This window comes from Mustelus asterias, chromosome 21 (genome assembly GCF_964213995.1).
Source record: "Mustelus asterias chromosome 21, sMusAst1.hap1.1, whole genome shotgun sequence".
Classification (NCBI taxonomy): domain Eukaryota; kingdom Metazoa; phylum Chordata; class Chondrichthyes; order Carcharhiniformes; family Triakidae; genus Mustelus; species Mustelus asterias.
In genome coordinates this window covers 71,952,061-71,974,348 of record NC_135821.1, presented here as the reverse complement: position 1 = coordinate 71,974,348, position 22,288 = coordinate 71,952,061, and the positions used below count along the sequence as shown (strand labels likewise).

The 22,288-nt window shown below is 42.0% G+C and overlaps 2 protein-coding genes across 2 annotated transcripts in view; both read left to right on the top strand.

Moving 5' to 3' along the window:
• The window catches only part of LOC144508983 (lysosomal-associated transmembrane protein 4A-like), a 28,179-nt gene extending 25,116 nt beyond the window's left edge, over positions 1-3,063 (top strand). The window contains exons 6-7 of the mRNA XM_078237203.1: positions 1,089-1,187; positions 2,944-3,063. Of these exons, the coding sequence (XP_078093329.1) occupies positions 1,089-1,187; positions 2,944-3,063 (219 nt within the window). The remainder of the gene's footprint in view (positions 1-1,088; positions 1,188-2,943) is intronic.
• Positions 3,064-12,641: 9,578 nt separating this feature from the next.
• matn1 (matrilin 1) overlaps positions 12,642-22,288 on the top strand; it is a 29,215-nt gene continuing 19,568 nt past the window's right edge. Inside the window, exons 1-2 of the mRNA XM_078237202.1 lie at positions 12,642-12,747; positions 18,622-18,965. Of these exons, the coding sequence (XP_078093328.1) occupies positions 12,642-12,747; positions 18,622-18,965 (450 nt within the window). The remainder of the gene's footprint in view (positions 12,748-18,621; positions 18,966-22,288) is intronic.

The window sequence follows — 22,288 nt, the reverse complement described above, 5'->3', positions numbered from 1 at the left end:
GGCCCTTCAAGCCTGTTCCGCCTTTCATTTTGATCATGGCTGATCATTGAATTCAATATCCTGATCCCTCTTTCCCCCATATTCCTTGATCCCTTTAGCCCCAAGAGCTATATCTAATTTCTTCTTGAAATCAAACAACGTTTTGGCCTCAACTAAACTATGTGGTAGTGAATTTCAGACATTCACCACCCTCTGGGTGAAGAAATTTCTCCTCACCTCAGTTCTAAAATGTTTACACCTTATCCTCAAACTATGACCCCGAGGTCTGGACTGCCCTACCATTGGGAATATTCTTTTTGAATTACCTTGTCTAACACTGTTAGAATATTATAAGTTTCGATGAGATCCCCTCTCACTCTTCTAAACTCCTATGAATATAATCCTAACTGACTTAGTCTCTCCTCATATGACAGACCTGCCATCCCAGGATTCAGCCTGGTAAACCTTCACTGTACTCCCTCTATAACAAGGAGGGATGAAATGCATTGCCCTTGATGATAGATGCTACTTTTTTACCCAAAATACCTGATTTTCTTGTATTAGGAAGCTGGTATCATCAACTAGCATAGTATCATTCTGAACTAGACTGTACATAAGCACTGATAATTGCACTCTGAAATCCTTTTTTTAACTTATATCCAGATTTCTTTAGTAACTAAACTAGAGTGTTCTACAATTGCTGGAGACACTTAAGTCAGGCAACATCCACTGTGAAAACACAAGCTATTTATTTCAGGTATTCACTTTGTTAGAGCTGAAAAATGTTTATCTGCTGTACTTCTGTCAAGGAACAGAACAAGTGGAAGGGGATTTAAGAGTCAAAATAAACACACAGCAATCACAGACGTTCCACTCTTTGCTTGTCAGCCTGAACAAGTATCAGTTTAAGCTAAACTTTAACAAGTTTTAATATATGCTGCTTACCAACTTTGTGCAAATTGATTTACAGCTTGGCATTCATCCCATTAAAATAATCATTTTTAACATCATAGTGGAAATCCTTACTTGATACCAATAAACTACTATGAAAAGCATTTAAAATAAATTTTGTACCTTGATCCAAGTCATCTTCTGATTTTTGCCTGTAGTGTTTCTTCATCTACTCTACATGGAATTGCTACAAGTTTATCAAGGAATTGGAACAAGAAAGCAGCTTAGTCGACACTCTCCTTAATCTTCGTTCTCGGGTAAGAGTTGTTAAGTTTATCATGGCTTGTTAATTAACGAGCAGGAAATAGATAGATGAGCATATCCAATCTGTTGTCTTCCTTTATTTGGATCTGATCAGTAGATATACATCCTAAAACAGACTCTGAATTCCCTCAAAGTATATGCTCAATGCTTTTTAATTATACTGACATTGGGAGCTGATAACATGGAGATTGATTGTGGACCCATGTCTGTGAGACTGAACATTGATTGCAGAATTTTGAATATCTATTCGCTTCACAACCACAAATGAGTTTTCACCCAGACTTGTTAACTAACTTCTATCATTGATAATTTGTTATTTTGGCACAATTGTGATCAGGGTTAGTACATTATCTGGATATTTTATGATGGTCTGTAAATATTTTTAAATTAAAGCCCATTGCTCATTGTACATTTGTGTTAATTGATGTATTAGTAAAGCACCATGTTGGTTATTATAGGTTTACATTGCCACTGTAATCTTCAACATTGCTTATTTTACTTGGTACCTTGCTCTGTGATTCAGCAATGCTGTTTATATTTTGTAAAATCTCAGGATTTTACATATGCAAAAAACAAACTAGGAGAAGGGTGAGCTGTTAAATGTAATGAAATTAGTAAAGCTTGTGTAATCAAAACTGCATTCTACATTTGTTTGTTGTAATAGGCAAGTTATTCTTTTTAGCATAAATATTGACTATATAAACGAGGCTAATGTCTCACAATTAAGAAATTGGTATGTCTTTATGGGTTGTTACTGACAATGGAAAATTAAGACTACCTGTCATCACTCCACCACCACCACCACTGCCACTTGTTCTTGCATAGTAATGTGCCCAACTGACCATCTTTCATGGTAAATTATCTGCAAGATATTTAAATGTCAGGATCATTTAAATCACATCTAATACAATTGCAATTTGAAGTAGGAATTCTGCATAGTGATCAGCAAGTCATTGCTGTACATCCCTCACCTTTCCTTTCTTATCCCCCAGTACCCCCTTAGCAGTTTTAACTCCTGGTGTCCTAGCTATGTTTATCTAGCTCAATCTGCAACATCCTTGATTCTATGGCTTGATAGCATACTAGATAATGTTTTCCCCAAGTATGCAATTGTATTAATACTGAAGAGTCTGCTGCATAGTATTGATTTTATTAGCTAAAGAAAGGAAGTTTGAGATAAGTTCAAGAAGCTAGGATGGGGACAAGTAGAGGTGTCAAAATGTGTACTTGTCTATGTTTAACATATGTATGCTGGACATGAGAATCAAATTGCCTTAGTCTAAGACATCAACTTCTGTCTTGAATATTTAAATTGTTTTTTTTGTCTTTGGGTTTTACAATAGGAAAAAGCTCCACCAGAAGATAAACCGAAAACTCAATAGTGAGTATAGTTTAGTATAGATAGTTACAAATTGTCTAAATCATCTATAGAAGAAAAACTCAGGTGATTGTATGTGAACTTAGGACAGAGCAATTGTGAGAGTGTTACATTTTTAGAGCACTCTTAACCTATTGATTTGTGCTATTTGAGATTGATTTCTTCATGGTCCTTTTGAAACCGGTTCATATCATGAATACAATTCAATAATTATTCCTTCTGGTTGTTCTTTGAACTGAAGAACTGGTTTAACAACCATTTTCAAATTTCCACCATCTTATGCACTTTAGCTGAATTGAAATACTTCTTGATTTACTTGAACTGTATTCATTAATATAATTGCATAATGAAGCACTTCATTTTGCATCCAGGTCAAGCCACCAGCATACGAAGAAGACATTATGAAGTTGCCATTATATGAGGAAGTTGTAAAGAAGGCACCAGAAGAATTGCCACACAAGGAGTCTCCACCATCCTACACACCAGTGTAATTTACAATGGCCAAATGTGAACATGTGTATGTTTAGTATCTATCAAAATGTTAGCATACAGTATTGTATTAAGCAATGTGCTAAGTTTCAGAAGCATTCTTCTACTTGTATTTTTTTGGCAGTCCTATGAATGAATTTTATAATTGTTACTCTTGTGATTTTTGAGGAGTTTTTCTGTTGCTTGTATAAAATGGAAATCACAAAGTCAGTGTCTGCAAAAGTGTGGACATTTCAGGTTCAGATGGGTATTATCTGTAGTAAATATTAAAGTTTAGTATTGGTCATTGATGACAATGCTTGTGTGTTGGGATTAATACATTGCAGCTATGCCCCAGTAAAGTTGATGGGTATTGCATTGAACTATTAGATAACGGACTAGATTTTCTGAATTAGAAACAGAAAATACTGGAAATGTTCAGGTATAGCATGGCTAGATTTTCTGTTCACCATCAAATCCACTCCAGCATTTCTAGATTTTTGAGTGTAACTCCTTTGAAAACCCATCAACAGGTCTCCAGAAATGAATTTTTGATAACTACACACTTTCAGTTAAGATATTTTAAACAGAAAATAGCAAGATTTTGCTTCACAAAACTTACCAACTTAAAAATTCATCTCCCATCATGTTTAACTTGCCTGATAGTTGTATTTTAAGAGCTTTATTGATATTAAAGAGTATTATTGACAGTTATCAGATGATGCTCAACTCTGAAGCTACTTGGGTGTTGCACGTGCCAGTGTCATTACAAACTAATTCAAGAATCCTTGAGGCTTTTAACAGTGTTTTTTCCGACCAACGACTCATAACTTTTCTAATATAATGGCACACACTGCTTTCATCTAACATCTCCAGTACAACTTTGACCCTTAGTCAAAGAATGCATAGGTTAATCAGCAGAAGGCGATTCTCTGGGATTTTACTGTAGGAGATTCAAGCTTCAGTGGATTTCTGAACAATCCACAAGTAGGAAACGAACAATCAGTATTCCAACAGAGATGCATCAGATCAGAACCAATTTATCAAGTTGTCAAGTCAGCCCCTTATGATTCTAATGTAATCATAAACCTGATCTTTATACATCTTTGATTTTGCCACAACTAAAAAAACAACAGAAATTCTCCCCTCAAAATTGATTTAGTCAAATCCATTATGAACATTTTTTCAAAAACAGTTGGTTTCTTTCATTTCCATTTGAAAGGACAATGTATCAAAACTTTACACACATTCAATATCACATTTTGACTATTGTGTATTTACTGTTGCATTTTGAGGCATGGGCTAGCTAAGGTTTTAGTATTGCCTGTTCGCTACTTGAATGCTGATTGAAATTTTCTGTTTCTATATTACTGCATATTTGTACTGTTCTAACTGCAGTACCTGTAACTGAGTCCATTATAAAATTCCCAATTTATCCGTGATGTATAAACCATTTCAAAAGTGAGTTGGTTTCAATACTAGCTACTTGTGTTGTTTAAAATCTGCAGCTTGCAAGAATAAGATATGAAGCATTGAAAGGATTGAGACCTCTAAGATCATTTAAGTGTAAATTTTAGTAAAAGTGCAATGATTAAAATGTAATCTTTGCTTGCATTTTAAAGCTTTATATAACATTTTGAAATCTGTGATACTTTGTTATGGCTAAACTGTGGCAAATGCAACTGTCCTCACATTTCTGTGCAATCAATAACATGATTTTTAAAGCTGGTTCTGCTTCTGTAAATTGAGATTTTCCGTAAATAAATTGTACAAACACAATTTTGTTTGAGTTGTTCGAAAACCTAAATTGTTGGAAACTTGAAGCTCATATCCAATGTGAGACCCCCCCCCCTATGCAAAAATCCATGTTCAGCCATAGTGCACAGAGCTTTTATCAGCACCATCTTCTTATCTCATCATTTACCTCGATTCCAAGTCTCAGCTGAAGAAAATGCACAAAGAACTAAGAGCACTTCCACCTACAACTGTAAAATCTTTCATTTTTACAGGCACCGCAGCACTCAGTGCCATTGGCAATCTGGGTACAAATTGCATTCAAAATTGTTCTAATTTTTGAGAAGTGTTTACTTCACCCAAATCAATCATTTGCTTATCTATGAACATAAACTCTGCCACAAATCAGTGAAATCAGGCAGCATTTTGTAACATTTTTTAAAATTTGGTTGAAAACATTCTGAGATATATTTGAGTGGTAACATTCCGTTTGTGTTGAACATATTTTCAGCTGTATGCATATTTAAACCAGTGTCTGGTCCACCACCTGCGATTAACCTGATTTTAAGTAACTCAAAGTAACTTAAAAAAAAATACAGCATAATTTGTTAGCTGTTTGGTGTACAGTATGTTTTCTTCATAAATTAAAAATTATATTTAAAAGATTTTAACATGTGCCGATGTGTCCTTATGCCAAAATGTTCATTTTAAGAGCCTCATTGAAGGCCTGCAAATTAGCTCAAAAAGCAGAAACTTGCATTGGTGATTAATTTGGTCAGGGCATGGGTCAGGTCAGCTTGTAGCACAAACCTCGAATGGAAACCTGGTGGCACAGTGATTAGCACTGCTGCCTCACAGTGCCAGGGGCCCGGGTTTAATTCCCAGCTTGGGTCAGTGTCTGTGCGGGGTCTGCATGTTCTCCCCATGTCTGCATGGGTTTCCTCCGGGTACTCTGGTTTCCTCCCACAATCCGAAAGGTCAGGTGCATTGGTCATGCTGTACCCGAACAGATGCTGGAGTGTTGCGACTGGGAGATTGTCACAGTAACTTCATTGCAGCAATAATGTACGCCTACTTGTGATACTAATAAATAAACTTTAATTTCCACTTAAAATTAATCTTTTGCACTCATATGGCTGAATTGGAGTGAATGCCAGTAAAAAAAGCAGCGCAACCTCGTGGAAACTCCTCCCTGGTTTTCTGGATTTTAGCTGTTAAAATCTATTTTTAATATGTCGAACATTTTACCCGCCATACAAATTGCCCAGATTTGTAATAATGGTGAGATTGTCAACATTTGCCATAACAATGTGGTCAAGGTGACAGCAACTTCTGACATCTGCAGGTCTTCAGAAGTAGTTATGTGTGGAAATCCAGACATTTCTGTCAGTGATTCTCTGTTCCTACAGCTGGTCTACTGTTGGAGTCTTTACCAAATGGAAATCATGTGGAACTCACCAATTTGATGTGATCTTTCACTTTTTGAGCTATTACTTTTGCAGTAAACCCCTTTAAATAAGTTAACTATAGTGTTATGCTTTGGGACTGTTTTTAATTTAAGGGAGCATGTAACCTGTTCTGCAGTCTGCCTGACAGCAAGTCCCTGTGATTTGACTGCGAGAGATTAAAGGGGATCCAGATTGTTTTACTGGAAAGAAGGTATGATGTGTTTACACCTTGACTCAGGCAGGAGCTTGTGTGCAAACAGTTGGTAGCCTGAGAGTCTTCAAAGTGTGGAGATGCTGGCATTGGACTGGGGTAAACACAGTAAGAGTTTTAACAACACCAGGTTAAAGTCCAACAGGTTTATTTGATAGCAAATGCCATTAGCTTTCGGAGCGCTGCTCCTTCATCAGATGGAGTGGATATCTGCTCTCAAACAGGGCATACAGAGACACAAAATCAAGTTACAGAATGCTGATTGGAATGCGAATCTCTACAACCAACCAGGTCTTAAAGATAGAGACAACGTGAGTGGAGGGAGCATTAAGCACAGGTTAAAGAGATGTGTATTGTCTCCAGACAGGACAGCCAGTGAGATTCTGCAAGTTCTGGTTGGTTGTAGAGATTCGCATTCTAATCAGTATTCTGTAACTTGATTTTGTGTCTCTGTATGCCCTGTTTGAGAGCAGATATTCATTCCATCTGACGAAGGAGCAGCGCTCCGAAAGCTAATTGCATTTGCTACCAAATAAACCTGTTGGACTTTAACCTGGTGTTGTTAAAACTCTTACTGAGTCTTCAAAGTCCGAGGAACATATTGAACATGTCAGATTATAAACAGTTATGCTTTAAACTGTCAGTTTAATTCCACAAATAAAGTTGGGGCCTTAAAAAAAATTAATCAGTGTTTCTACAAGCTCTGTGTGATTCACATTGCCATAGGATAGACTTTGAGAGGAAAGGATACAGATTGTGAAATCAGGTTACACATTTTCCTAAAATAATGATAAATATCACAGACAAGGTAGTCTGCCAGGGCCCAGAGAGAGAGAGAGAAAGGAGGTTGTTCACTGCACTGGAATGCAGATGAGAGCTTGTGCTTGGATTGGAAACACCAAATTTGTGAAGAATTAAAAATGGGACTGGAATATTTGCCTAACTTTTAGCTGGAGGGAGAAGTCTCCAGGAAAACTTGCAGCGTGAGTTAAATGTTTCCAAGCTGAAAAAGGAAGAGATTGAAAGTTAACCCCGGGAGCTAAAATCACTTTGGAGTCATTCTGGGAGAATATAATTTGGGGAAAAATAGAATTTCTACTTAAAGGACAAGTATGGTCCTGGGTGGCACAGTGGTTAGCACTGCTGCCTCACAGTCCAAAGATTGGGTGGCTCACTGTCTGTGTGGAGTTTGCACATTCTCCCCATGTCTGCATGGGTTTCCTCCAGGTGCTCTGGTTTCCTCCCACAGTCCAAAGATGTGCGGGTTGGGTGGACTGGCCATGCCAAATTGCCCCTTAGTGTCAGGGGGACTAGCGAGGGTAAATGCATGGGGTTATGGGGATAGGACTTGGGTGGGAATGTGGTTGGTGCAGACTCGATGGGCCAAATGGCCTCCTTCTGCACTGTATGATTCTATGACAATGTAATGGTTTTTTCAGTTGTTAAAAGTTTTGTCTCTGAATTGCCTATAAATTATGTTTTGTCAATAGTGGTTTTAGTCTATTATAGTAAGCTTCTCATCCATCCAGCTACTAACAGGAAGTTTATTTTAAATTTATCAATTTTATTGGGATCATAGTGTGATGTAACTTTGACTTAGTATGCTGTTTAGAAACAATTCTTGCTAAACACCCTCTCTGGGCTTGAAAATAATCTCCATTTCATGCCAAAAATTCCACAGATTTTTAAAATTTGATATTTCAGCTTCAACCTTAACCCCATCCAATATTCCGAATCTTGTTTTCTGTAACGAAAATAAAAAGTGGATGATAAAACCTAGTACAATCGGGTCTGATAATTCTTTTATGGATTGGCTCCTTGATGACACCAATATTGCTGCCGGAGACTAGAGTTTCTCTATACCATGGAAACACTGATGCACTCGAATTTGTAATCAGAACCTTTGCAAATGTGTGGGTTGGCAGTGAGTAATTTGGCTTCAAAATTCCAAGTATTAAACCACTTGAATTTTTTTTTTCTATGACCCTCTGACGAAAGGTCACCCAGACTCGAAACGTTGGCTCTATTCTCTCCCCACAGATGCTGTCAGACCTGCTGGGATTTTCCAGCATTTTCTGTTTTTGTTTCTTTTTTATGTTGCCTAGTTTGTTAGAGATGTCTCCAGACTCTGGTCATGTTCCGACCAATAGCATGATGCAGTCAAACAAAGGAGTTGTTACTTTCACTGTTAAGCTGAAATTTGAGGATGAATGGTGGGTCAATCGGTAGTGGGGGGGGACCACTTGACATGCTTAAAGCACCCTGGGGTTACAGCCTCCCAAACTGCGATTTGGGGTGAGATGGACCAAATGGGGCCGGTTATCACACGCAGCAACTGGCGTTGAATTCTTCAAACTATCCCATCCAGCACATTAAAGTTTATTTATTAGTCACAAGTAAGGCTTACATTAACACTGCAATGAAGTTACTGTGAAATTCCCCTAATTCGCCTGTTCAGGTCAATGCACCTGACCAGCACGTCTTTCAGACTGGGAGGAAACCGGAGCACCCCCACACAGACACGGGGAGAACGTGCCAGGAATCGAACCCAGGTCCCTGGCGCTATGAGGTAGCTGTGCTAACCACTGTGCCCCAGTGCAGCCCCAGCAAGAGAATGTGCAGATCCCCTGATCATACATAAGTCCAAATCGCAGCAAACACAAGCACCTGCACTGAAACCGCTTTCTCCACTTTTATAGAGGCCATTCATATAGATGAGGATTTGTTGTAAAAACGGATTCCTGGAAAAATGCCGGAATAAGTAAATATTTACTAAGCTGGAGTATGTTCCTGATTTAATCAGTCGCGGTCCGCCAGTGAAGAATATAAGCAGCATTTTGTTTCCTTCGAGCAGTGTAGGATTTCACAGAACATTTGCGAATGTTCCAATTTAGGGGGAAAGGGAGGTGGCGGCAAATATTTAAATGCTTTGGCTATCACACAGGAGCACTGTACACAGTTCAGCCCTCCATATTACCAAAAGGACTTGGAGACACAGGACAAGGTGCACAAAAATAATTAGAGGGATAATGCCAGAGCTACCAGGAAAAATAATAGAGTGGGGCTCTTCTCTATAAGGGTTTACTTTCAAAATTATGAAGCAGTTTGATGTTTCGACTTGTGACTTCGAAAAACTGGAGTTCATAAATAAAAGATATTCACCAATAAATCCATAGAATCCCTCATTGCAGAAAGAGGTCACTTGGCCCATCGAGTCTACACCTACCTTCCGAAAGGGCACTCTACCTAGACCCATTTCCCCTGTCCTATCCCCATAACTCCGTGCATTGATCATTAAAGAATTCAGGAGAATTGTATTCAATCCGAGTGCGGAACTGGCTACCACATGGAATGATTAAGGCCAGGAGCACAAATTCACTCTCGGGGAACCCAGGTAAGTACAGGAGGGTGGAAAGGAATAAAATGGCATGTCGTTGGGGTAGGTGAAGTCAGGCAGTTCCCCTGAAGCATAGACACCAACATTGATGTGTAATGCCAATTGTGTGTGATAATAGGAGAAAATACAGTCACAAGTGATTTTATAACAATGGTTTTTCTATTTATCTAGTTATTCAAAATGATACAAAGAATAATCGACCCACCTCATTTAAACAGCTTTGCTGTACGTGGAGAAAATGGATGATACCGGTGCCCCACAAGGCTCTGTTCTCAGACCTACTATATTCCTTGTACACCTGTGACTGTGTGGCCAAATTCCCCTCCAACTCGATTTTCAAATTTGCTGATGACACCATTGTAGTGGGTCGGATCACAAACAATGACGAGACAGAGTACAGGAATGAGATAGAGAATCTGGTGAAGAGGTGCGGTGACAATAATCTCTCCCTCAATGTCAACAAAATGAAGGAGATTGTCATCGACTTCAGGAAGCATAGTGGAGGACACACTCCTGTCTACATCAATGGGACGAAGTAGAAAGGGTCAAGAGCTTCAGGTTTCTAGGTGTCCAGATCACCAACAACCTGTCCTGGTCCCCCCATGCCAACACGATAGTTAAGAAAGCCTATCAATGCCTCTACTTTCTCAGAAGACTAAGGAAATTTGGCATATCAGCTACGACGCTCACCAACTTTTACAGATGCACCACAGAAAGCATTCTTTCTGGTTGTATCACAGCTTGGTATGGCTCCTGCTCTGCCCAAGACTGCAAGAAACTACAAAAGGTCATGAATGTAGCCCAATCCATCACGCAAACCAGCCTCCCATCCATTGACTCTGTCTACACTTCCCACTGCCCCGGCAAAGCGCCCAGCATAATTAAGGATCCCACGCATCCCAGCCATTCTCTCTTCCATCTTCTTCCATCGGGAAAAAGATACAAAAGTCTGAGGTCACGTACCAGCCGACTCAAGAACAGCTTCTTCCCTGCTGCTGTCAGACTTTTGAATGGACTTACCTTGCATTAAGTTGATCTTTCTCTACAGCCTAGCTATGAATGTAACACTACATTCTGCACTCTCTCATTTCCTTCTCTATGAACGGTATGCTTTGTCTGTATAGCGCACAAGAAACAATACTTTTCACTGTATGTGAACATGTGACAATAATAAATCAAATCAAATCATTTTCCCTATTTAGCTCTGAATGAAGGAACAAAACCAAAAATGCTACAAAACTTGAAAAGTTTATTTATTAGTGTCACAAGCAAGCTTACATTAACACCACATTGAAGTTACTGTGAAAATCCCCTAGTCGCCACACTCCAGCACCTGTTCAAGGATACTGAGGGAGAATTCAGCATGGCCAATTCATCTAACCTGCACATCTTTGGAGTGTGGGAGGAAACCAGAGCACCCGGAGGAAACCCACACAGACATGGGAGGAACGTGCTGACTCTGCACAGACAGTAACCCAAGCCAAGAATCGAACCCAGGTCCCTGGCACTGTGAGGCAGCAGTGTTAACCACTGTGTCATCGTGAACAGACTTTCAAATTTACTAATTCCTTCAAACGAATGCCGTAATTACTCGTCATCTCTTTAAACAGTGAAACTATTATGTGTTGAGAGTAGCAATAATCAAAATAACTCTTCTTCAATCACTTTATTTCCTTTACCCCGGCAAAGTGAGTGTTGTGCATTATCTGGGATGTAGCTGCATATGAGGACTGTTGGTGCAATAGATCATTGAGTAGGGGGAAGTTTGGGAATTAGTTTAAGAAAGTTAGGAGGATTTATGCATCGGACAGGTATTTTAAAGAACACAAGATCAACCTTTTCAGATCATTTGGAAGATGGGCAATTTTAATAAATCACAGATCAGACAAACAACGAGGGGTAACTGTGGCAGGGAGGCGAGGTCTTTTTAAATTGTGTTAATATAGAAGAAATAAAGAAATCTAAATACAATTGCAAACCAAGAACGGATTTAGCACATCATTTTCGAGATTATTGAAAGTCAACGTGCAGGATTGCAGAATAAAGCAGTGACTGTCTGTATCTGTGTACAATAACACGCTTCAGTGCTGAAAAGTGCAGATTTGCAGTTTATTTTTTTAGCTGGAGTCAACAATACAGAAAGTACTCAGCGGTATCAACGCTTCAGTGTGATCTGCCCCATTCACATTCACTTGCTGGTGCCGGGAATTAGCGGCAAAGATTGTATCCTTATCTCGGGGAACCTGAGGAATGAGACTTTATTGTGAGGTTTCAATCTGGTGCCTTCTGTCTGTTATTTTTGTTTTTTGCAAAACAGTCATCGAGTGTGGGTTGGTTGGGGTTAGGCTATTAAAAAAGAAAATAAACATTATTGAAATGTAAACCATTGCAACGAAAACTCAAACCCAGCATTCTACACAAATGAAACCTTTCTAGAAAACTCCGTACAAAATAGCTTTTATGTACTGATCAAAACAATGGTAAATTCAAATATTAATGTGGTAAAAAAAAATCAAATATTAATCTGGTAATGTAGTTACTGGGATGTTTTTGATATTTCATTTCATTCTGAATTCTTGTCTGTCTTATTCCCCCGCTTTATTTTCTCATCTATAAACCGCTAAAGGCTGGGGAATAATTTGTCAAAGAGTTAAATTTCATCTCTTTTTCCTGGACCCCTTTCAGGTATTCCGCACGTGTCAGGCTGCGTTCCAGCCTCTGTGAGGGGTGGCATGTTAATACCTAGACCAAGTACCGCTCTCTGCCACACTCTGTCTGCAGCCGGGACTCCTGCAACTACTTCTGATCAAGATGAAGGGACTGCTCAGTGGATTGCTTCTTTTTGCCCTAATCCTGGTTCAGGTTAATGGGGTGCCCAAAGTCAGACCTGCAAAACCTGGTCCCCAGGTTCCAGCTGGTAAGAGGTTATATTCGTGCATTATTGCTTTTAAAAAAACCTAAGAGCTCTGTCTACTAGTTCAACCTGATTCTTTGATGGTATTTGGACCCTTCTAACCCATAAAGTATAGAAAATCACCAGTACTTAAGAAAACTAGTTTCTAACTTGCCAGACTCGTTTTCTTAAAAGAAAAATACTGCAAATGCTGGAAATCTGAAATAAAAACAGAAAATGCTGGAAGTAGTCAGCAGGTCCGGCAGCATCCGTGGAGAGAGTAACAGAGTTAAAGTTTCAAGTTGAAAATGACTTCTTCAGAACTAGTTTTCTTAAATTGTTGTTTAAGATTTTTCACCCGACTTGAAATGACTTTGGGAGAATTCTGCTGCATTCAAATCAATATGATGTTGGATAAATAATACAATTAATGATGTTATTGCAATTTTACATCTGAAATTGTGGTTAATGCAACATTTTGACTCTGCTATTAGACGGTAATTTTCCTACAGATTATTTGGCCTCTGGGTTGTAGAAATTTCAGACTGAAGTCCTGGTTATCGCTATTATTGTCACTGGGCTAAAGAGTACAACCAGACTTTAGTCCACCTTTGAAGGTGTATTACACTTAGCATTTAAACTCAATGTGCAAGTGAATATTCATATGCCTTTAAATAATTAGTGAAAATTAATGACCCCGTGCTTCAAGATGCTGAAGAATTGGAGTTTTTGGTTAATTTTCTGCAGTCTTATGGATTTACAGAATCATTGGGCAAAACATTATCTCAAGCACACAGAATATGGATCACTTTTGTATCAGTCAAACCTCATTATGCCTGTGGGATATTTTGAATGCCAATTGGAGCATCACAGTTGCTACCAAAGTCAAGATGGGCTAACTCAGCACAGATCAGTTATGAAACTATATTTTTATATTTATTAGTGTCAGAAGTAGGATTACATTAACACAGCAATAAAGTTACTGTGAAAATCCCCTAGTCGGCACACTCTGGCGCCTGTTCGGGTACACTGAGGGAGAATTTAGCATGGCCAATATACCTAACCAGCACGTCTTTCGGACTGTGGGAGAAAACTGGATCATCCCAGAGGGGACCCACGCAAACATGGGTAGAACGTGCAGACTCCGTACAGACAGTGACTCAAGCCGGAAATCGAACCCAGGTGCCTGGCACTGTGAGGCAGCTGTGCTAACCACTGTGCCACCGTGCTGCCCCAGGTGGCCTTCTAGGGACCTTTCATGTCTGTATGGCTCTGTACACATTGCACAGGGCATACTTAACCATCAATATAACTAATTTATTGATGCATTATGTGGTTGTCGGGTTAATGGTCAATGGAAAAGATTTTTTGCATGTCTCCTATTCCAGTGGTTAGTGATGTTAGAGCTGGTGTTGTAGATATTGCTGGCATTCCCTGGAAGCAGAAATTTGCATGAATAAAAATAATAATGTGAATGATCAAGTATCTGCTGCACACAGTGCTCCAAAATGATTTTTCTACTTGTACTGTAATGGGTTGTTGGGATTTGGATTGATGTGGAGATGCCAGCGTTGGACTGGGGTGGGAACAGTAAGAAGTCTCACAACACCAAGTTAAAGTCCAACAGGTTTATTTGGAATCACGAGCTTTCGGAGTGCTGCTCCTTCATCAGGTGAGTGGAGGGGTGGATTCACAAACACAGCATATATAGACAGAGACACAATTGCAAGATAAGGGTTGGAATGCGAGTCTTTACAGGTAACCTTGGTTACCTGTAAAGACCAGCAGCGTTCCAAAAACTCATGATTCCAAATAAACCTGTTGGACTTTGACTTGGTGTTGTGATACTTCTTACTGGGATTTGGATTGGCCATTACAATTATCTCTACTTTTCTAATAGATAGTGTTATGAGGAAAGGTTGAGCAGTCTTGGCCTATTCTCACTGGAGTTTAGAAGATTGAGAGGTGATCTTGTTGTAACATATAGGAAACATTTGGTGGGAGGGGCGGTGTAGGGAAGGGAGTGGGGTGCAGGGGAGAAGTGCTTGTCAGCTGCTGAGACGATGTTTCCCCTCATGGAGGAATCTAGAATCAGAGGGCACAATTTCAAAGTAAGGTGGATATGAAGAAGAATTTCTTCTCTCAGAGGATCATTGATCTTTGGCATTCACGACTCCAGATTGCAGTGGAGGCTGGGGCATTGAACATATTCAAAGCTGACTTGGACAGATTTTTGATCTACTAGGGAGTCGAGAGTTACAGGGAGCAGGCCAAAAAGTGGAGTTGAGGCAACAGTCAAATCAGCCATGATCTTATTGAATGGCGGAACAAGCACAAGGGACCACATGGACTACTCCTGCTCCTAATTCTTATGTTCTCCCGTGATGTTCTTAATAGTGGCGGTTCCTTATCAAATTTCCAAATGATTAATCACGATTTGTACCATTGTGGTGTTGATTTCATGGCATTACGCTGCTTTCTGTTCTTAACACAAACAGCAAAACTCTTCCTGACTAGTCAGTTTGCCAAAAACACACAATTATGCTGCATTAAACAAAATGCATAAAATTATAAGGTGCTGAGATAGAATAGAAAAGAACCAATTTCCCTGAGCAGAGAGGTCAATAAGCAGGGGACATGGAATTAAAGTAATTAGTGCAAGGTTTAGAGGGGAGTTCAGAAGATTCTTTTCACCCACAGAGTGGTCAGGGTCTGGAATTCACTGTTTGAAAGAGTGTTGGATGCAAAAACTCCCAATGCATTTACCAAATATACATACATATATATATATAGTAAAGTTTATTTATTAGTCACATTAAGGCTTACATTAATACTGCAATGAAATTACTGTGGAATTCCCCTAGTCGCCACAGTCCAGCGCCTATTCGGGTCAATGCACCTAACCAGCACATCTTTCAGAATGTGGGAGGAAATCAGAGCACCCAGAGGAAACCCACGCAGGCATGGGGAGAACGTGCAAATTCCACACAGACAGTGACCCAAGCCGGGAATCGAACCCGGGTTCCTGGCGCTGTGAAGCAGCAGTGCTAACCACTGTGCCACTGTATACTTGCAGTGCCATAACCTACAGGGTTACAGACCAAGTGCTGGAAAGTGGGATAGCTCTTTTTCAGCCAGCATGTTCACAATGGGCTGAATAGCCTCATTCTGTGCTGGGAATTTTCTATGGCCGCAATTCTTCCAAAAGTGCTGAATTGATGGGAGAACTGTTCTAAATCCCAACTGTTTTGTCAGTTCAGCTTCTCGCCTGAATCTCCACACTCTGGGCGGCACGGTGGCACAGTGGTTAGCACTGCTGCTTCACAGCTCCAGGGTCCTGGGTTCGATTCCCGGCTCGGGTCACTGTCTGTGTGGAGTTTGCACATTCTCCTCATGTCTGCGTGGGTTTCCTCCGGGTGCTCCGGTTTCCTCCCACAGTCCAAAGATGTGCAGGTTAGGTTGATTGGCCAGGTTAAAAAAAAAAATTGCCCCTTAGAGTCCTGCGATGCATAGGTTAGAGGGATTAGCGGGTAAATATGTGGGGGTAGGGCCTGGGTGGGATTGTGGTCGGTGCAGACTCGATGGGCCGAATGGCCTCCTTCTGCACTGTAGGGTTTCTATGATTTCTGTGCGCTGAAGAGCTCCCAATCAAGAATCTCATTAAAAACCCAGGGGGCGCCTATTCACGCCGGAGTCTGACCAGTTCTGGAACTTTGCGAATGCACGCTGGCCCCGACCTGTCAGTCTCCCTGTTTGCTGGCCAGCTCAATCGCTGGCCAGTCCGGGATGCCCCCAGTGCTGCCCTTCCAGCAACCCCCCCCCTCCCCCGCCCCGGCCCCCACACAGTCCGATCGCGGCCCCCACAACAATTCTCGGGCCAGCCCTGACCCACCCATCCTGGAGCGCCATGATATCCTAGCACTGGCGATTCCCCCCCCCCTCACCCCAGCAGACCCCGACTCCCGCTGACCCCAGGGGCCAGACCCCCCAGAGGCAGGCCCCCTTGACAGACCCCCCGCCCCCCCCCCAGTCAACCCCAATCACTGCCCTCCCTCCATCCCAGACCGATCCCCATGCAGATTGGCAGCAGGACCCCTCAACCCCACCGATTGCCCCTGGGGTGCCCACAATAGCCCCGCCCCCTTGGCACTGCCTGATGCCTGATGGGCAGTGCCAAGGTGCCCCCTGGGCATGGGTACTTTGCCTCTTGGACAATGCCAGGGGGCATTACCCCCCTGCCATCCGACCCCCTGGGGGGCCCCGATTGACCCCCCCCTTCATCCGGCGGGTTCCCCCGCTAGCTCCCCGAGGGTGGGGAGCTGGTCTGAACCCCGGCCGAATGAAGTACTCCTGGCAGGGTGGGAAAGGTCCCAATAATTAACTGATAAACATATTTCAAATACATGCAGAAAAGATTTAAATGACTTACCTGCCTTCCCGCCGGTTTCCAGCGTGGTCTGGCCGGCGACTGTTCGCCGGCTCTGGGAGATGTGCACGCGTTCCCAGCGCCTGCGTAAATCCCTGTTCAAGGCAAGAGACGCGTATCTCCCACCGCAACCCGACAGAAAAGTTGCGGTCTCAATGGGAGAATCGCGGCCAACATTTCAGTTTCAATGAGTTGGTTAATCAGAACTCATGGTTTTGGAAGTGAAAGGTTTGTTGAACTTGATCTTTCTGGGGTTGCCCAACACAAAGGGCAGAAATTACTGGTATTTTTGACAGAAATTACTGATAATACTCTGTATTCAACCCATTTCTGTGTGAATATGATCCTAGCATTCTGCTGTTGATTGCAAAGTTTATGCTACCAACTTACAAGCAGAGCATTATTTTTAAGAAAGGATGCTGTGTTATTACTTCACAGTTGCTCATTTGTTAAACATGTTGTTACTATAATTAAAGTGTGGAAACATTCCTGGTGTACATTGTTGACTGATTCTACCGAGGTAGTGGTAGGGATACTTCAGTTGGCCTCAGTGCCCTTAGGCTGAAGTGAAGAAGATAGCTTCCTGCTGGAAGGCAGAATGTAGATGGGTATTGGGTGAGGAGAGGCCTTGGCTCTAGTCCCCTCATGACCTAATTATCTGTTGAAAATTACTGTCTAGTTTTATACACACATGAATGGACAATTGGCTGAAAAGCCAGAAAATGATCTTTCTTGACAGAACTGCACCCTATATAAAGCAATATCATAGAAATCATCAAATCCCTACAGTGCAGAAGGAGGCCGTTCGGCCCATCAAGTATGCACCAACACTCCAACAGCATCTTACCCAGGCCAAACCCCCACCCTATCCCCCTAACCCCACACATTTACCCTGTGAAACCTACACATCTTTGGATACTAAGGGACAATTTAGATGGCAAAACCATCTAACCTTTGGGCTGTCGGAGGAAACCGGAGCCCCCAGAGGAAACCCATGCAGACATGGGGAGAACCTACAAACTTCACACACACAGTCATTGTTCCAAGGCTGGAATTGAATCTGGGTCCCTGGAGCTGTGAGGCAGCAATGCTAACCGTTGTGCTAACCATGCCTTCCACCTGTAGCATTGGAAGTTAAAACGAACACCTGCATATATATACATGCAGGATTAGAACAGAAGGATAACTTTTTCAATAAAACAATACTGTCCATGCTAATAGCAGCAGCCGACCAGTCAAAGATTAACTTTAAAATACTATATCAGCAACTAAAATTGAACTTTTTAAGCATTGGTTGACTTTTTCAGTAATTTTAGCACCAAGTCTGATTTTAACATCGATCTCGAGTTTGTAAACCTGCCCTGGAATGCAGCTCCAGCTAAAGAGGCATCTTCTTTTTAAGCTACTTCTGTTATCACTTTTACTTTGCCTTCTTTCACTCCGTGCTTTGCTTCTTTCTCTCTCTCTTACAGGCCTGTGCAAGACCAAACCAACTGACCTGGTCTTTATCATTGACAGCTCAAGGAGTGTACGCCCTTCGGAATTTGAACAGGTGAAAGTGTTTGTGTCCCAGGTAATCGAATCCCTCAACATTAGTCCAAATACCACCCAAGTTGGGGTGGTTAACTATGCCAGTACCGTCAAAAATGAATTCACCCTCAAGGCACACCGCAACAAGGCCAGCGTCTTGCGAGCTGTCTCCCAGATCCAGCCACTCTCCTCTGGCACCATGACTGGCCTCGCCATCCAGTTTGCAACGAACATTGCGTTCAGTGAGTCTCATGGGGCACGGGTCAAAGCCAACGCTGCCAGCAAGGTATCTATGGAAACTTCTTTTGACAGTCTGGTATTGAATACTTCAAAATATACTTTTTCTCTTTTAAAAAAATAATTTTACTGTATTTAAAGTAATTTGATCAGAACCAATTTGACTATTCTCTGAGTTTCAGTTACGGTGAGGTTTAAGTGGCTTCGAAATGTTCAGCCATTTCACCAAAGGACATTTTTCTCTTTTCATTAAATGGCTTTGCCAAGCCTGATATCTTTCTACTGTTCCCTATACCTGACCAGTCACAATGCAAAATGCAAAGATTTAAACCGTTGGTGCTTACCATTTATTAAGTATGGTTAACATTATCTTAGGTCGAAGGGGAGCTGAAGGTCCCTTGATCTTTGAAGTGGCCGACAGATCAACGCTAAAACAAAACTGCATCATTGTACGGTATTTGATTAGTGGGAATGAGAGTAAGAAGTCCATTGCAATACTTGTCCATTCCTCAAACTACTTATAAGACACTCCTAATATTCCTATCCTCCCGCCACAACAGAACCACTACTTATAGAATCAGCAGAACCTAGTGTTGTAACAAGGGCCTGCAATTTGCAAACAGTGCATGCACTCAGGGATCTTCATTGAAGAAAAAAGGTGTCTTTCAAACAGTGGTGAGGGAACCGACAAGAGGAAAAAACACACTTGGCCTCATCCTCAGGTACCTGCCTGCCACAGATGCATCTGTCCATGACAGTATCGGCAAGAGTGACCACCGCACAGTCCTTGTGGTGACAAAGTCCTGTCTTCACATTGAGGACACCCTCCATCCTCTCGTGTGGCACTGTCACCGTGCTCAAAGGGATAGATTTTGAACAGATCTAGCAACTCAGGACCGGGACCATGAGGTGCTGTTGCCATCAGCAGCAGCAGAATTGTACTCGAGCGCAATCTGTAACTTCAGAGCCGAGCATATCCCCCACTCTACCATTACCACCAAGCCAGGGGATCAGTGAAGAGTACAGGAGAGCATGCCAGAAACAGCACCAGGCATACCTAAAAAATAGGTGTATACCTGCTGAAGCTACGACAGAGGACTGCTTGCATGCCAAACAACATGAGCAGCAAACAATAAACAGAGCAATGAGAATCCACAACCAACAGATCAGCTCTAAGCTGTGCAGTCCCGTCACATCCAGTCGTGAATGGTGGTGGACAATTAAACAACTCACCGGAGGAGGAGCCTTCATAAATATCTCCATCCTTAATATAATAGCGAATTACTGCAGATGCTGGAATCTGGAAACACTGGAAAGTGTTTGTGGAGCTGCACTCATCCGGGCAGGTGGATGAATGGAGCTCCAACAACAATTAAAAAGCTTGACACTATCCAGGACTAAGCAGCCCACTTTATTGGCACCCCATCCACAAACATTCACTCCCTCCACCACCGATGCACAGTGGCAGCACTGTGTACCATCTACAAGAAGCACTGCAGAAACTCACCAAGGCTCCTTTGACAGCACCTTCCAAACCCACAACATTACCATTTTCATCACTCACCTGATGAAGGAGCAGGGCTCCAAAAGTTCATGATACCAAATAAACCTGTTGGATTTTAACCTGGTGTTGTGAGGCTTCTTATGTGCCAACCACAGTCCAACGCCGGCTTCCCCACATCATGATTACCATCTAGAAAGACAAGGGCCGCAGACACATGGGAACATCACCACCTGAAAGTTCCCCTCTAAGTTACTCACCATCCCGACTTCTCCCATTCCTTCAATGTCACTGGGTTAAAATTCTGGAACCCTTTTCCTAACAGCACAGTGGGTGTACCTACACAAATGGACAGCAGAGGTTCGTGAAGGTAGCCCACCACCACCTTCTCAAGGGCAATTAGAATGGGAAATAAATGCTGCCCTAGCCAGCGATACCCACATCCCATGCATGAATTTAAAAAGAGGCTGTATTGCTAACTGTGTTTTATTCTTGTGGTTGTTGAACACACCAGTTTAATTACACAATTTAATCTGCCAACATGAATGACTGGATGCTTCAGACTTATCAAAGGTAATTCAACATTAAGGAACACGAGAAGCCATTTATCAATGGCTATCGAGATGCTTTCAAGTTGAGTCAGTGAGGTTTGGATCCTCAAGAACAAGTCTCATGCTGTCAATCTAGACTAGTCCCTGCCGCATGGGTCTTGCATTATTTGAGAGCCTCTTCAATCCAATCACATGTCAGGGGTAGCATCAGGTGGACGAGATTCTCCCCTCTTCTCTTGGAAGGGTAGAATTTCAGTAAAGTACCCTCACATGCTAACTGGCCCACAAAACCTCACCAGAGCTTTTCAAATTTAATGCGCAGTCCAGGCTGTTTGACCTGAGAAAGCATTAATGTGAAGCCTGATCCCATTCTCAGCCAATAGCCAACACTACTTCAGCTCACCCACATTTCTACTGTCTGTATCTTAACTCACACCAAGTTCCGTTCACACATCATCTTTTAATACTCTTCAAAGAGATTTTCTTTGAGTCTTCACTACCAGTCATCTTTAAAATCATTGTGGGGGCGATTCTCCCATCCCACTGCACTAATTCTTTAGCACGGTGGGCTGGGTGAATCCTGTGTGCACTGAATCGCGAGATTCACGCATGCGTTCCTGCCGCGCGTGCGTCTCCCAGCGCCGGATATCTGGTGCCATCTGAGCCGTGCTGGAAACCGGCGGGAACACCAGGTAAGTGATTTAAATCTACTTTTAATGTAATTTAAATCTGATTAGCGGGCCCGGGACTGAATTCTCCGGGCCCACGGGCATCTCCCACCCCATCAGGAGTATTTCACTCCAGCAGATTCAGACTAACTCTCCACTTTCGGGGAACTAGCGGGACGGCCCCGCTGGAGTGAAGGGGGGGCAATCGGGGCCCTGCAGGGGGTTGGGCAGCAGGGAGAGTTTGCCCCCTAGGCATGGTCACCCTGGCAGTGCCAGCCTGTTCCCCCGGCACTGCCCAAGGAGCAAAGTGCCCATGCCCATGGGGGCACCTGGGCACTGCTCATCAGATGCATGTGCAAAGGCCAGGAACTGTCAGCCTCCAGCGTAAACCCCCCCGCGCTTTTAATGATATTCCCGATTGTGACCTCTGCATTGCACAGAGTGGGAGATTCTTGTCTAAAGTGATTTACACCAGTTTTCCCGCGAACTTGATGCTTAGAATCTTTTTGGAAGAATCGCGGCCATGATGTTTCGGAGTGTTGGTATTTTATCAAAAGTCAGTGGGATGCAGTCATAGGCTGATTTGTTTTCTCTTCCATTATTATCGTCCCCAAGTTGGAAAAAAACAAGCCAAAATTTCTGTCTCTTTTAA